Source organism: Anabrus simplex, chromosome 2 (genome assembly GCF_040414725.1).
Source record: "Anabrus simplex isolate iqAnaSimp1 chromosome 2, ASM4041472v1, whole genome shotgun sequence".
Taxonomy (NCBI): Eukaryota; Metazoa; Arthropoda; class Insecta; order Orthoptera; family Tettigoniidae; genus Anabrus; species Anabrus simplex.
Genome location: NC_090266.1, coordinates 339,858,705 through 339,874,280, shown reverse-complemented (window position 1 = coordinate 339,874,280; position 15,576 = coordinate 339,858,705). Strand labels below are relative to the sequence as shown.

Sequence of the window (15,576 nt, the reverse complement as noted above, 5' to 3'; positions counted from 1 at the left end):
AGTGCGCAGGACATACTTCCGTGCATTATTGACCTTATTATAGAGGTGAACAATTGCACGGTCAATCTCATTCTTATCTTTTATTTCAAATGTGTTCAAATTTTTATTTATATGCCAGACGAATCTACTGTAATCTAAGAAGGTTCTCCAAAGGAAAATATGGGTCTTGAAAACGAACCCAGGAAAGATTAAAAATGATCGGTTTATGATCAGAATAAGTACATTAAAAATCCACAGGCTGTTTCCAGTCATTCAACCGGGTCAGGAATGGAATGAATAAGCCCCCACCTAGCGGTGAGGATAGGAATTGTGTCGGCTGTCAAAGCCTGTCGCACTTCTCTGGGGCAGTGATTAATGAATGACAAATGAAATGAAATGATATTGGAGAGTGTTGCTGGAATAAATGATGACGGGAAAAACCGGAGTACCCGGAGAAATACCTGTCCCGCCTCCGCTTTGTCCAGCACAAATCTCACATGGAGTGACCGTGATTTGAACCAAGAAACCCAGCGGTGAGAGGCAAGCGCGCTGCCGCCTGAGAGACGAAGGCTCCTTATAAGTACATTAGGAACAGTAAAATCAATTGGTCTCACCTCTGTTTTCACCCCACAGCGGTTAAGTTGATTTAAACACACACACCTCCCCCCCCCCCCCCCAAGAAAAAAGAACGCGTGTTTCTTTATTTTTAAAGGAGATTCCAAATACCAATGTTCACGTGTGTTACCTTCAGTTTTGAGATATAAGTATTCCCATAAAATTATTTCACTTTTTTCACTTACTGTCACACTCCCCACTCCCCTAAGTGAATTTTCCGGCAAAAAAATTTGTTTCTTTAATAGTAAAAAATCTTCTAAATACCGATTATCTTCCGTTTTTGAGATATGTGTCCTCATGAAACGAATTCAACTCCTTTTCACACCCGCCCCCAAAGATGATTCCCCCCCAACGCGTTGTTTCATTTTTAAAGAAGATCTAAATACCAATTTTCACGTCTGTAACAACTTTAGTTTTTATTAGATGTAAGTATCCTCATACAATTAATTCATTTAAATTTTCAATTTTTCACCCCCCCTCCCCCCGACCCTTCATTGGATTTTCCGAGAATACCTGTTTCTTTGCTTTAACAGGAGATTCCAAATACCAGTTTTTACGCCTGTAACATTTTACGTTTCTGAGATATACTGTAGATATAGTCTTTCTAAAAATTCACACCAATTTGTCACTCCTGTTTAACCCCCATTAATTAGATTTTCCAAAAACAACAAAAATAAATCTTTCTGTATTTTTAAAGGAGATTCCATATTCTAACTGTCTGGTCTGTAATATCTTCAGTTTCTGAGATATAGGTATCCTCATTAAAGACATTCAACCCCTTATTCACACTTTTCACCCCCCCCCCCCCCTATTGGGATTTACAGAAAACAAATACGTGTTCTTTTATTCTTAAAGGAGATTCTAACTATCAAATTTTACATCTGCAAACTTTTGAGATTTTGAGATATAGATACACTAATTTTTAAAATACACCCCCCTTTTCACCCCCACTATTTGTATTTTCTAAAAACAAAAAATACATGTTTCTTTATTTATAAAGGGGATCCCAAATATCGTTCTTCAGGTCTGTAAGATCTTCAGTTTCTGAGATATAAGGATCCTTATTAAAGGCATTCAACCATTTTTCACCCCTTTTCACCCCTCCTAATGGGATTATCCAAAAACCAAAAATACATGTTTCTTCATCTTGAAAGTAGATTCTAAGTACCAATTTTTACATCTGTACAGTTTAAAAGTTTTAAGATATAGATACACACTTTTTAAAAATTCACCCCCCCCCCTTTCAACCCTCCACTATTTGTATTTTCCAAAAACAAAAAGTACATGCTTCTTTATTTTTAAAGGAGATCCCAAATACCTTTTTTTTCAGGTCTGTAATATCTTCAGTTTCTGAGATATAAGTATCCTCATTAAAGGCATTCAACCCACTTTTCACTCATTTTCAACCGTCCTGTTGGGATTTTCCTAAAAAAATACATGTTTCTTTATGTTTAAAGGAGATTGTAAATACCAATTTTTACACCTGTAAACTTTTAAAGTTTTAAGATGTAGATACACTCATTTTAAAATGTCACCCCCCCTTTTCACCCCCCATTATTTGAATTTTCCAAAAACGAAAAAATACATGTTTCTTTATTTTTAAAGTAGATCCCAAATACCAATTTTCAGGTCTGTAATATCTTCAGGTTCTGAAATATAAGTAGCCTCATTAAAGGCATTCAACACATTTTCACCCTTTACAACCCTCCCATTGGGATTTTCCGAAAACAAAAAAATACGCGTGTTTTATTTTTAAAGGAGATTCTAAATACCAATCTTTACATCTATAAACTTTAAACGTTTTGAGATATAGATACACTCTTTTTAAAATTCACCCCCTTTTCACCCCCATTAATTGGATTTTCTAAAAACAAAAAAAGACGTGTTTCTGTATTTTTAAAGGCGATCCCAAACACCAATTTTCAGGTTTGTAATATCTTCAGTTTCTGAGATATAAGTATCCTAATTTAAGGCATTCAACCATTTCTTCACCCTTTTTTCCCCTCATATTGGGATTTTCCAAAAACAAAAAAAATACGTGTTTCTTTATTTTTAATGAAGATTCTAAATACCAATTTTTACATCTGTAAACTTTCAAATTTTTTAGATATAGATACGCACATTTTAAATATTCACCCCCACTTTTCACCCTCCCATTAATTGGATTTTCCAAAAACAAAAAATTTGTGTTTCTTAATTTTTAAAGGAGATCAAAAGTACCAATTCTCTGGTCTGTAATATCTTCAGTTTCTGAGATATAAGTACTGGTATCCTGATTAAAGGCATTCAACCACTTATTCACCCTTTTTCACCTCTCCTATTGGGATTTTCTGAAAACAAAAAACAAAAAAATACACGTTTCCTTGTTTTAAAAGAAGATTCTAAATACCAATTTTTACATCTGTACACTTTTAAAGTTTTGAGATATAGATACACTCATTTTAAAACTTCACCCCCCTTTTCACCCCTAATGGACGGAATATCCAAAAATCCTCCCTTAGCGAGCACCTACATCTTAATGCAAATGTAACCCCAAAATTTCATTTCTTTATGTCCAGTAGTTTTGGCTCGGCGATGATGAATCAGTCAGTCAGTCAGTCAGTCAGTCAGTCAGGACAAGTTATTTTATATATAGAGACTAGCAAGATACCCGTGCTTCGCTACGGTATTATACTGAAATTTAGAATTGAATGCTTATTGTTTTACATATATAATCCGCCAAAATTTGCGATCTGAGTGTTTTTCTGCGAGAATCCGCCAAAATTCGCGATCTGACTCATTTTCTAATAGATTACGGCAGGTTTCCTCCCATTTTTCAATCTTTCTTTCCAGTAATCGATTTCGTACTTCCCGGGCTAGGTCCAGGTATTCCACCCGGTCATTTGGGTTCCTAAATCTTTGCCATCTTTTCCTATAAGCATTTTTAACATGGATCAAATCCTTCAGGAGATCTGGCGTGGTGCCGTCTTGGGTGCCTTGGCGGTACTGTACCCGCGGCCGGCCGGACTGAATTCTTAGTCATTACCCGTCCAGGAACCGTTTCCAGCGCGGTCCACACATTTGACGATGGTCCAGAACATAATTACTATTATTACTATTATTATTATTATTATTATTATTATTATTATTATTATTAGATGTTCTGGACCCCCCAGCAGGATGCAGGACCGCTACTTGGCGCTAAATTACATCTGCTGCCATTGTCATTGTTGACAATGTGACCAGCACCATTGTCGCGCGTAGGCAAGTGTGCGGGATTTCTGGCGATACGAATGACATACTTCCGTGCATTATTGGCCTTATTATAGAGGTGAACAATTTGACGGTCAATCTCATTCCAATCGTTTATTTCAAATGTGTTTACATTTTTATTTATATGCCGGGAGAATTTACTGTAATCTAAGAACGTTCTCCGAAGGAAAAGATGGCTGTTGAAAACGAACCCAGGAAAGATTAAAAAATGATCGGTTTATGATCACAATAAGTACATCGAAAATCTACAGCCTGTTTCAAGTCATTCGATAGGGTCAGGAATGGAATGAATAAAGCCCCATCTAGCGGCGACAATACGAATTCTGCCGGCTTCCGAAGCACTCCTCTGGGGCAATGATCGATGAATGTCAAATGAAATATTGGACAGTGTTGCTGGAAATAATGATGACAGGGAAAACAGGAGCATCCGGAGAAAAACCTGTCCCGTCTCCGTTTTGTCCAGCACGAATATCACATGGAGTGACCGGGATTTGAACCACGGAACCCAGCTCTGAGAGGCTGGCGCGCTGCCGCCTGAGCACCGGAGGCTCCTTATAAGTATATTATGAACAGTAAAATCATTTGGTCTCACCTCCTTTTACACCCCACCGCCGTTAAGTTTATTTACCCTCCCCCCCCAAAAAAATAAAAGAAGGCGTGTTTCTTTACTGTATGTTTAAAGGAGATTCCAAACACCAATGTTCACGTCTATTACCTTCAGTTTTGAGATATATGTATCCCCATAAAAATAATTCACTTTTTTCACTTCCTTTCACCCCCCCCCCCCCCCCCCCCCGAGAGTGAATTTTCCAGCAAAAAATACTTGCTTCTTTAATAGTAAAGGATCTTCTAAACACCAATTATCACAACTAACTTCTTCAGTTTTTGATTTATGTGTCCTCATGAAAGGAATTCAACTCCTTTTCACTCCCGCCCCTCAAGATTGTTCCCCTCCCCCAAAACGTGGTTTCTTTGTTTTTAAAGGAGATCAAAACACCAATTTTCATGTCTGTAACAACTTTAGTTTTTATTAGATGTATGTATTCTCATACAATTAAGTCAATTAATTTTTCAATTCTTTCAACCCCCCTCCCCCCTTCATTGGATTTTCCCGAGAATACGTGTTTCTTTACTTTTAAAGCAGATTCCAAATATCAACTTTCACATCTGTAACATCTTCATTTTTGAGATATCAGTAGCTTAATTAAAAGAATTCAACACCATTTTCAGTCACTTTAACCCCCCACCCCCCACTACCCAAGTTGTATTTCCGAAAACTAAAAATACACTTTTCTTTATTTTTAATAGGATAAAAAAATGACCATTTTTCACTTCTGTAAAATGTTAAGTTTTTTGAGATATACTGTAGAAATTCTCATTTTAAATTTCACCCCTTTTTAGTTCCCCTTAAGTGGAGTTTCCAAAAACAAATCACCTATGTTTCTTTACATTTACAGGAGATTTCAAATACCCACTTTTTACGTCTGTAACATTTTACGTTTCTCAGATATTCTGTAGATATAGTCTTTCAAAAAATTCACCCCAATTTGTCACTCCTGTTTAACCGCCATTAATTGGATTTTCCAAAAGCAAAAAAATACGTGTTTCTTTATTTTTAAAGGAGATCACATATACAAATTTTCAGTTCTGTAATATTCTCAGTTTCTGAGGTATATGTATCCTCATTAAAGACATTCAACCCATTATTCACCTTTTTACACCCCTCCTATTGGGATTTACAGAAAAAAAAAAATACATGATCCTTTATTTTTAAGGGAGATTCTAAATACCAATTTTTACATCTGTAAACTTTTAAAGTTTTAAGATGTAGACACACTCATTTTAAAATTTCACACACTTTTCACCCCCCCCCCCCATTATTTGGATTTTCCAAAAACAAAAAATACCTGTTTCTTTATTTTTAAAAGAGATCCCAAACACCAATTTTGAGGTCTGTAATATCTTCAGGTTCTGAAATATAAGTACCCACATTAAAGGCATTCAACCACTTTTTCACCCATTTCCACCCTTCCTATTGGGCTTTTCCAAAAACAAAAAATATGGGTTTCTTTATTTTTAAAGGAGATTCTAAATACTAATTTTTTACATCTGTAAACTTTAAAATGTTTGAGATATGGATGCACTCATTTTAAAAATTCACCCCCCTTTTCACACTCCCATTAATTGGATTTTCTAAAAACAAAAAAATACGTGTTTCTTTATTTTTGAAAGTGATCAAAAGTACCAATTTTCACGTCTGTAATATCTTCAGTTTCTGAGATATAAGTACCGGTATCCTGATTAAAGGCATTCAACCCCTTTTTCACCCTTTTTCACCCCTCCTATTGGGATTTTCTGAAAACCAAAAAATATGCGTTTCCTTATTTTTAAAGAAGATTCTAAATACCAGTTTTCACATCTGTAAACTTTTAAAGTTTTGAGGTATAGATACACTCATTTTGAAATTTCACCCCCCCTTTTCACCCCCCTTAGCGATGGAATATCCAAAAATCCCCTCTTAGCAAGCACCTACATCTTAATATGAATGTATCCACAAAATTTCATTTCTTTATGTCCAGTAGTTTTGGCTCGGCGATGGTCAGTCAGTCAGTCAGTCAGTCAGTCAGTCAGTCAGTCAGTCAGTCAGTCAGTCAGTCAGTCAGTCAGTCAGTCAGTCAGTCAGTCAGTCAGTCAGTCAGTCAGTCAGTCAGTCAGTCAGTCAGTCAGTCAGTCAGTCAGTCAGTCAGTCAGTCAGTCAGTCAGTCAGTCAGTCAGTCAGTCAGTCAGTCAGTCAGTCAGTCAGTCAGTCAGTCAGTCAGTCAGTCAGTCAGTCAGTCAGTCAGTCAGTCAGTCAGTCAGTCAGTCAGTCAGTCAGTCAGTCAGTCAGTCAGTCAGTCAGTCAGTCAGTCAGTCAGTCAGTCAGTCAGTCAGTCAGTCAGTCAGTCAGTCAGTCAGTCAGTCAGTCAGTCAGTCAGTCAGTCAGTCAGTCAGTCAGTCAGTCAGTCAGTCAGTCAGTCAGTCAGTCAGTCAGTCAGTCAGTCAGTCAGTCAGTCAGTCAGTCAGTCAGTCAGTCAGTCAGTCAGTCAGTCAGTCAGTCAGTCAGTCAGTCAGTCAGTCAGTCAGTCAGTCAGTCAGTCAGTCAGTCAGTCAGTCAGTCAGTCAGTCAGTCAGTCAGTCAGTCAGTCAGTCAGTCAGTCAGTCAGTCAGTCAGTCAGTCAGTCAGTCAGTCAGTCAGTCAGTCAGTCAGTCAGTCAGTCAGTCAGTCAGTCAGTCAGTCAGTCAGTCAGTCAGTCAGTCAGTCAGTCAGTCAGTCAGTCAGTCAGTCAGTCAGTCAGTCAGTCAGTCAGTCAGTCAGTCAGTCAGTCAGTCAGTCAGTCAGTCAGTCAGTCAGTCAGTCAGTCAGTCAGTCAGTCAGTCAGTCAGTCAGTCAGTCAGTCAGTCAGTCAGTCAGTCAGTCAGTCAGTCAGTCAGTCAGTCAGTCAGTCAGTCAGTCAGTCAGTCAGTCAGTCAGTCAGTCAGTCAGTCAGTCAGTCAGTCAGTCAGTCAGTCAGTCAGTCAGTCAGTCAGTCAGTCAGTCAGTCAGTCAGTCAGTCAGTCAGTCAGTCAGTCAGTCAGTCAGTCAGTCAGTCAGTCAGTCAGTCAGTCAGTCAGTCAGTCAGTCAGTCAGTCAGTCAGTCAGTCAGTCAGTCAGTCAGTCAGTCAGTCAGTCAGTCAGTCAGTCAGTCAGTCAGTCAGTCAGTCAGTCAGTCAGTCAGTCAGTCAGTCAGTCAGTCAGTCAGTCAGTCAGTCAGTCAGTCAGTCAGTCAGTCAGTCAGTCAGTCAGTCAGTCAGTCAGTCAGTCAGTCAGTCAGTCAGTCAGTCAGTCAGTCAGTCAGTCAGTCAGTCAGTCAGTCAGTCAGTCCAAGTTTTTTATATATATAGATAGATAAGTGTTGAAAAGAATGAATAGGAATTAATTTATTTTGCAATTAATTTATTTTGCATTTAATGATATAAAAGAACTAGAGTATAAATAGCCATTATTATGTGACAAATTTGAATGGTAGTGGTGGATAAGGTATTTGGCTTCTGTTGTGAAGAATTTTATGAAGAATTTCCTGTTTAATATATTGGTACCTTTTTGAAATTGCTCATAATCATGTAGAAATCAAATGTCTTCATTTTATTCCTTGTATTAAATGAACAGAACAAGGTAGATAATTTGTTTACTTCTTTTCAGATCAAGCAGATGGGGAATCTGGGTTTAATGGGAATTAATGTATCAGAAGAATATGGAGGAGCTGGACTTGATACATTAGCACTTTCCATTGCTGTTGAAGAGATTGCCAGGTCAGATATTCAAGATATTAAAGGTCTAGGAACTTTTAAAATTAAAGTCTTATATACTTGGAGTGTTCATGCTGTCTTGTGTTATTTCATTACACTGCTTATTAGTATAGTTGTTTCTACATCAGTCAATCAGTCAATACTCATCTGCATTTAGGGCAGTCACCCAGGTGGCTGATTCCCTACCTGATGTTTTCCTAATATTTTCTTAAACGATATCAAAGAAATTGGATATTTATTGAACATCTCACTTGGTATGTTGTTCCAGTCCGTAACTCCCCTTCCTATAAAGGAATATTTGCCCTAATTTGTCCTCTTGAATTCCAACTTTATCTTCATATTATGATCTTTCCTACTTTTAAAGACACCACTCAAACTTATTCGTCTTCTGATGTCATTCCACGCCATCTCTCCACTGACAGCTCGGAACATACCACTTAGACAAGCAGCTCATCTTCTTTCTCCCAAGTCTTCCCAGCCCAAACTTTGCAACATTTTTGTAACACTACTCTTTGACGGAAATCACCCAGAACAAATCGAGCTGCTTTTCTTTGGATTTTTTTCCAGTTCATGAATCAAGTAATCCTGGTGACGGTCTCATACACTGGAACCATACTCTAGTTGGGGTCTTACCAGAGACTTATATGCCCTCTCCTTTACATCTTGACTACAACCCGTAAACACCCTCATAACCATGTGCAGAGATCTGTACCCTTTATTTACAATCCTGTTTATGTGATTACGCCAATGAAGATCTTTCCTTATATAAACACCTAGATACTTACAGTGATCCCCAGAAGGAACTTTCAACCCATCAATGCAGTAATTAAAGCTGAGAGGACTTTTCTATTTGCGAAACTCACAACCTGACTTTCAACCCCGTTTATCATCATACCATTGCCTGTTGTCCATCTCACAACATTATTGAGGTAATTTTGCAGTTGCTCACGATCTTGTAACTTATTTATCACTCTATAGAGAATAACATCATCCGCAAAAAGCCTTACCTCGAATTCCACTCCTTTACTCATATCATTTATATACACTGACTGACACAGCAAATGCAACACCAAGAAGGAGTGGTCAGAACTTTATGCCAATTGCAGGGTAGACTGACGTCACTGAGGTATGCTCATGATGTGAAATGTGCCGCTGTGCTGCGCACGTAGCGAACGATAAATGGGACACGGCGTTGGCGAATGGCCCACTTCGTACCGTGATTTCTCAGCCGACAGTCATTGTAGAACGTGTTGTCGTGTGCCACAGGACACGTGTATAGCTAAGAATGCCAGGCCGCCGTCAATGGAGGCATTTCCAGTAGACAGACGACTTTACGAGGGGTATGGTGATCGGGCTGAGAAGGGCAGGTTGGTCGCTTCGTCAAATCGCAGCCGATACCCATAGGGATGTGTCCACGCTGCAGCGCCTGTGGCGAAGATGGTTGGCGCAGGGACATGTGGCACTTGCGAGGGGTCCAGGCGCAGCCCGAGTGACGTCAGCACGCGAGGATCGGCGCATCCGCCGCCAAGCGGTGGCAGCCCCGCACGCCACGTCAACCGCCATTCTTCAGCATGTGCAAGACACCCTGGCTGTTCCAATATCGACCAGAACAATTTCCCGTCGATTGGTTGAAGGAGGCCTGCACTCCCGGCGTCCGCTCAGAAGACTACCATTGACTCCACAGCATAGACGTGCACGCCTGGCATGGTGCCGGGCTAGAGCGACTTGGATGAGAGAATGGCGGAACGTCGTGTTCTCCGATGAGTCACGCTTCTGTTCTGTCAGTGATAGTCACCGCAGACGAGTGTGGCGTCGGCGTGGAGAAAGGTAAAATCCGGCAGTAACTGTGGAGCGCCCTACCGCTAGACAACGCGGCATCATGGTTTGGGGCGCTATTGCGTATGATTCCACGTCACCTCTAGTGCGTATTCAAGGCACGTTAAATGCCCACCGCTACGTGCAGCATGTGCTGCGGCCGGTGGCACTCCCGTACTTTCAGGGGCTGCCCAATGCTCTGTTTCAGCAGGATAATGCCCGCCCACACACTGCTCGCATCTCCCAACTGGCTCTACGAGGTGTACAGATGCTTCCGTGGCCAGCGTACTCTCCGGATCTCTCACCAATCGAACACGTGTGGGATCTCATTGGACGCCGTTTGCAAACTCTGCCCCAGCCTCGTACGGACGACCAACTGTGGCAAATGGTTGACAGAGAATGGAGAACCATCCCTCAGGACACCATCCACACTCTTATTGACTCTGTACCTCGACGTGTTTCTGCGTGCATCGCCGCTCGCGGTGGTCCTACATCCTACTGAGTCGATGCCGTGCGCATTGTGTAACCTACATACCGGTTTGAAATAAACATCAATTATTCTTCCATGCCGACTCTGTTTTTTCCCCAACTTTCATCCCTTTCGAACCCCTCCTCCTTGGTGTTGCATTTGCTCTGTCAGTCAGTGTACATAAGAAAACATAAAGGTCCGATAATACTGCCTTGAGGAATTCCCCTCTTAATTATTACAGGATCAGATAAAGTTTTGCCTACTCTAATTCTCTGAGATCTGTTTTCTGGGAATATAGCAACTCATTCAGTCACTCTTTTGTCTAGTCCAGTTGCACTCAATTTTTTCAGTAATCTCCCATAATCCACCATACCAAAAGCTTTAGGCAGGTCAATCACGATACAGTCCATTTGACCTCCCGAATCCAAGATATCTGCTATATCTTGCTGGAATCCTACAAGTTGAGCTTCAGTGGTATAACCTTTAGTAAACCCAAACTGCCTTCTATCGAACCAGTTATTAATTTCATAAACATGTCTAATGTAATCAGAAAGAATGCCTTCCCAAAGCTTACATGCAACGCATGTCAAACTTACTGGCCTGTAATTTTCAGCTTTATGTCTATCACCCTTTCCTTTATACACAGGGGCTACTATAGTAACTCTCCATTCATTTGGTATAGCTCCTTCCTGGAAACAATAATCAAATAAGTACTTCAGATATGGTACTATATCCCAACCCATTGTCTGTAGTATATCCCAGAAATCTTATCAGTTCCAGACACTTTTCTAGTTTTCAACTTTTGTATCTTATTGTAAATGTCATTATTATCCTATGCAAATTTTAATACTTCTTTAGCATTAGACATTATCCTTGTAACCAACAATCTTTACATACTGCGAACTGAATACTTCTGCCTTTTGAAGATCCTCACATACTCCCCTTGTTCATTAATGATTCCTGGGAGGTCATTCTTGGAGCCTGTTTCTGCCTTATAGTACCCTACATACCTTTCCATTTTTCACTAAAATTTGTATGACTGCCAATTATGCTTGCCATCATGTTATCCTTAGCAGACTTCTTTGCTAGATTCAGTTTCCTAGTAAGTTCCTTCAATTTCTCCTTACTTCCACAGCCGTTTCTAACGCTATTTCTTTCCAATCTGCACCTCCTTCTTAGTCTCCTGATTTCTCTGTTATAATAAGGTAGGTCTTTACCATTCCTTACCATCTTTAAAGGTACAAACCTGTTTTCACATTCCTCAACCATTGCTTTAAATCCATCCCAGAGTTTGTTTACATTTTTATTTACCATTTTCCACCGATCATAGTTACTTTTTAAAAACTCACTCATGCGTGCTTTATCAGCCATATGGTACTGCCTAATAGTCCTACTTTTCAGACCGTCCTTTCTATCACATCTATTTTTAAATACGACAAAAACTGGTTCATGATCACTAATACCATCTATTACTTTGGTTTATCTATAGAGGTCATCTGGTTTTACCAGCACCACGTCCAGGATAATCTTCTCTCTAGTTGGCTCCATCACCTTGGCTGCCTTAGCAAAAAACAGTTCTAAATCCACCCAATGAGTTGGCTGCGTAGTTTGGGCCGTGTAGCTGTTTACTTGCATTTGGGAGGTGGTGGGCTCAAACTCTACTATCGGCAGCTCTGAAAATGGTTTTCCATAGTTTTCCATGTTCACACCAGGCAAATGTTCGGCTCCATAGCTAAATAGTTAGTGTGCTGGCCTTTGGTCACAGGGGTCCCGGGTTCGATTTCTGGCAGGGTGGTCGGGAATTTTAACCATAATTGGTTAATTCCTCCGGCACGGGGGCTGGGTGTATGCATATCATCTTCATCATTTCATCCTCATCACGACGTGCAGATCACCTACGCGCATCATATCAAAAGACCTACATCTGGCGAGCGGAATTTGTCTACGGACACTCCCAGCACTAAAAGCTTTATGCCATTTCATTTTTACCATGCAAATGCTGGGACTGTACCTTATGTAAGGCCATTGCTGCTTCCTTGACCTTTCCTACTCCATCATTGCCTATAAAACCCTGTCTGAGCTGGCTTGATATTCTTAAACCACTGGAAGAAAAATGTTCTAACTTCGGGGCTCTTGCAAACTGGCCCCAGAGTACACTGAAATGAAAAAATGCACTGTAAAACTAACACACACCTGGTTGTGGGAATAGCTCTTACAGAATATTAACTTAACATCCAGTCTCAACACAGTTAAGTATTGTGGTACGATAGTAATATCTGGTAAGGTCATACACAGAATTTACCCTTGGATGATTATCAGTAAAATTAAATGTATATTATTAAATAAATAATTCAATGTCAATATTATTTTGAGCAATTACATTAATTAATATTCTTGTTTGCACTTTCTTATGAAGAGGCTGTGGAGGTACTGGAACAATAGTTAGTGTGCATAATTGTCTCTATGCAAATCTGGTGGACCGAGTTGGAGTAAAGGAACAGAAGGATAAATTCTTGCCTGGTTTCACAGATGGCACAACCCTTGGATGCTTTGCTCTGAGTGAACCAGGTATTTTACTTACTTTAACTAAGTAAGTAAGTAAGTAAGTAAGTAAGTAAGTAAGTAAGTAAGTAAGTAACTAACTAACTAACTAACTAACTAACTAACCAACCTACCAACCTACCAACTAACTAACTAACTAACTAACTAACTAACTAAGTAAGTAAGTAAGTAAGTAAGTAAGTAAGTAAGTAAGTAAGTAAGTAGGTAACTAACTAACTAACTAACTAACCATTGAAGTTGTCAGTGTATCAAAGGATTAGTTTGAGTTCTTTTTCTATACATTGTTGCTGCTCTTTATATCTTTAAAATTCTTCGTGCTTTATACTAACAAGTTAGGTTAATATGAGTAGGCCTTCCCTAAGATGTGTTATACCAAACTGTACTTCCCATTTCATCAAAATTTCTGTTAAATATACATGCATAGAATACATCTGCAGATTAAGAATTCAGAAATGAACTATCCTGCAAAGTCTTGAATTGTGTCTTTTTCATCATCACCTGCTGTGCTTATAACGCCTCGCCACTTCAGCTGGAACCCTGTACATGCAGTAGTATTACAGTCTTCTGCTGCTCAGCTCAGAGTGCTGCAGGCAGCATAAACTCTTAATATCTTCCAAATTAAAAATTTTCTATTTAGGTACATAACATGTTCAAAATGTTCTGTTTCACAAGCAGTTTTGTCAAGAAAGATTGGAATTGCATTCTTACAAATCGGCTCGTTTAACTGCTCGTTATGACTGTTGTCATTGCACATTAGCACATGGAATGTCCGGCTCCATGGCTATATGGTTAGCGTGCTGGCCTTTGGTCACAGGGGTCCCAGGTTCGATTCCTGGCAGGGTCGAGAATTTTAACCATAATTGGTTAATTCCCCTGGCACGGGGACTGGGTGTATGTGTCGTCTTCATCATCATTTCATCCTCATCACGGCGCTCAGGTCGCCTACGGACGTCAAATCAAAAGACCTGCACCTGGCGAGCCGAAATCTCGGACACATCCCGGCACTAAAAGCCATACGCCATTTCATTTCATTTCAGCACATGGGATTGTTTTTCAGTCCAGGCCAAAAAGTTTCTTTGAGAAGAAATATGCCACAGAAATTTGGTAGTTGGTTGATAAGCCATTTATCAGAAACACATTAAATGTTTTGCAAATTTTTTCGTGTTACTTGCAGAATAGGTAAGTTGTTGGGTCTATTTTCACATCTAAGAGCTTTCATGTGTGCTGAAGTATCCTTGCAACCAAAAAAGTGTATTTAGCTTCAATAATTAGAGAACGCGTTCTTTAGACTTCACTCAGTCTTTCCTGTTGTAATTGAAGCCTGGCTTTCACTAGGTTTATTATACCTCCTTCACATGATGTATTTCTTAGCATGCTCCTTGATGATAATTTAAACCCATTCTTTCTAGAAAATTTCAAATTTCACATTGCTTAAATGAGGCTTATTTAACACGTGTCTTATGTAAAATAAAATCAGTTCCATGGAAAAATGTCCGTATAGTGAGATGTCCGCTGAATGAAGATGTCCATTAGGGCAGGCTCGACTGTACCTGGAAAAGAACATATACTAGCAGAATTATACATGAACTAAGCAAGTTGTCAGTGCATTTAGGGGCTTGCAACTGTGATTGTGCATTCAGGAGATAGTGGGTTCGAACCCCACTGTCGGCAGCCCTGAAGATGGTTTTCTGTGGTTTCCGATTTTCACACCGGGCAAATGCTGCAGCTTCATCTTAATTAAGGTCCGACTCCATGGCTAAGTGGTTTTAGCATGCTGGCCTTTGGTTCAAGGGGTCCGGGTTCAATTCCTGGTCGGGTTGGGGATTTTAACCTTAATTAGTTAATTCATATGGCTCGGGGGCTGGGTGTTGGTGACATCTTCAGCATTAGATTTCATCTTAGGGCTCTATCCTCACAGACGCACAGGTCGCCTGTACAGTGTCAACTCGAAAGACTTGCACCAGGCATCTCCAGAGGCCACACGCCATTATCATTATTATTATCTTAATTAAGACAATGGCCTCTTCCTTCCTGCTCCTAGCCCTTTCCTATCCCACTGTCGCCATAAGACCTATCTGTATCAGTGTGATTTAAAGCAAATTGTAAAAATCTTCAGCACAAATATAACTACAAACATTAATCTCTTTGGAGCTTAAAATACACACCAGCTGTGTGTAGGAATAATCTTAAAATGGGTAATACATATCATCCCTTGCATAAAAAAGCAAAGATAGAAGAACAGAAACATATTAACTCAATGTTCTCTTGGGACACTTTCCTAATAAGAACATTCAGGGCCATGAACCACATCCACCTCACTCATACACAGAGCACAGAGACACTTACCTCTCTGCAAGATGCACTTCTGGCTGATATAGCAATTTATCATTGTTTCTAATTATATCTCAAGGAGTACAATTCAGAGTCAAATTGTTTAGAAAATGTTATTAATCCATGTTGATTTTTGTGTGCAAAAGAGATTACAATTAATTTAATTTTCCATGTAAGAATTAAGCGTAGTAGGGCTGCATCAGTAATGTGGTCTGGTGTTGTAAAAT

General features: G+C 39.7%; 1 protein-coding gene across 1 annotated transcript in view; it reads left to right on the top strand.

The window, feature by feature from the left end:
* LOC136864124 (short-chain specific acyl-CoA dehydrogenase, mitochondrial) overlaps nt 1-15,576 on the top strand; it is a 96,948-nt gene that overhangs the window by 38,152 nt on the left and 43,220 nt on the right. Inside the window, exons 3-4 of the mRNA XM_067140728.2 lie at nt 8,066-8,175; nt 12,873-13,024. Of these exons, the coding sequence (XP_066996829.1) occupies nt 8,066-8,175; nt 12,873-13,024 (262 nt within the window). The remainder of the gene's footprint in view (nt 1-8,065; nt 8,176-12,872; nt 13,025-15,576) is intronic.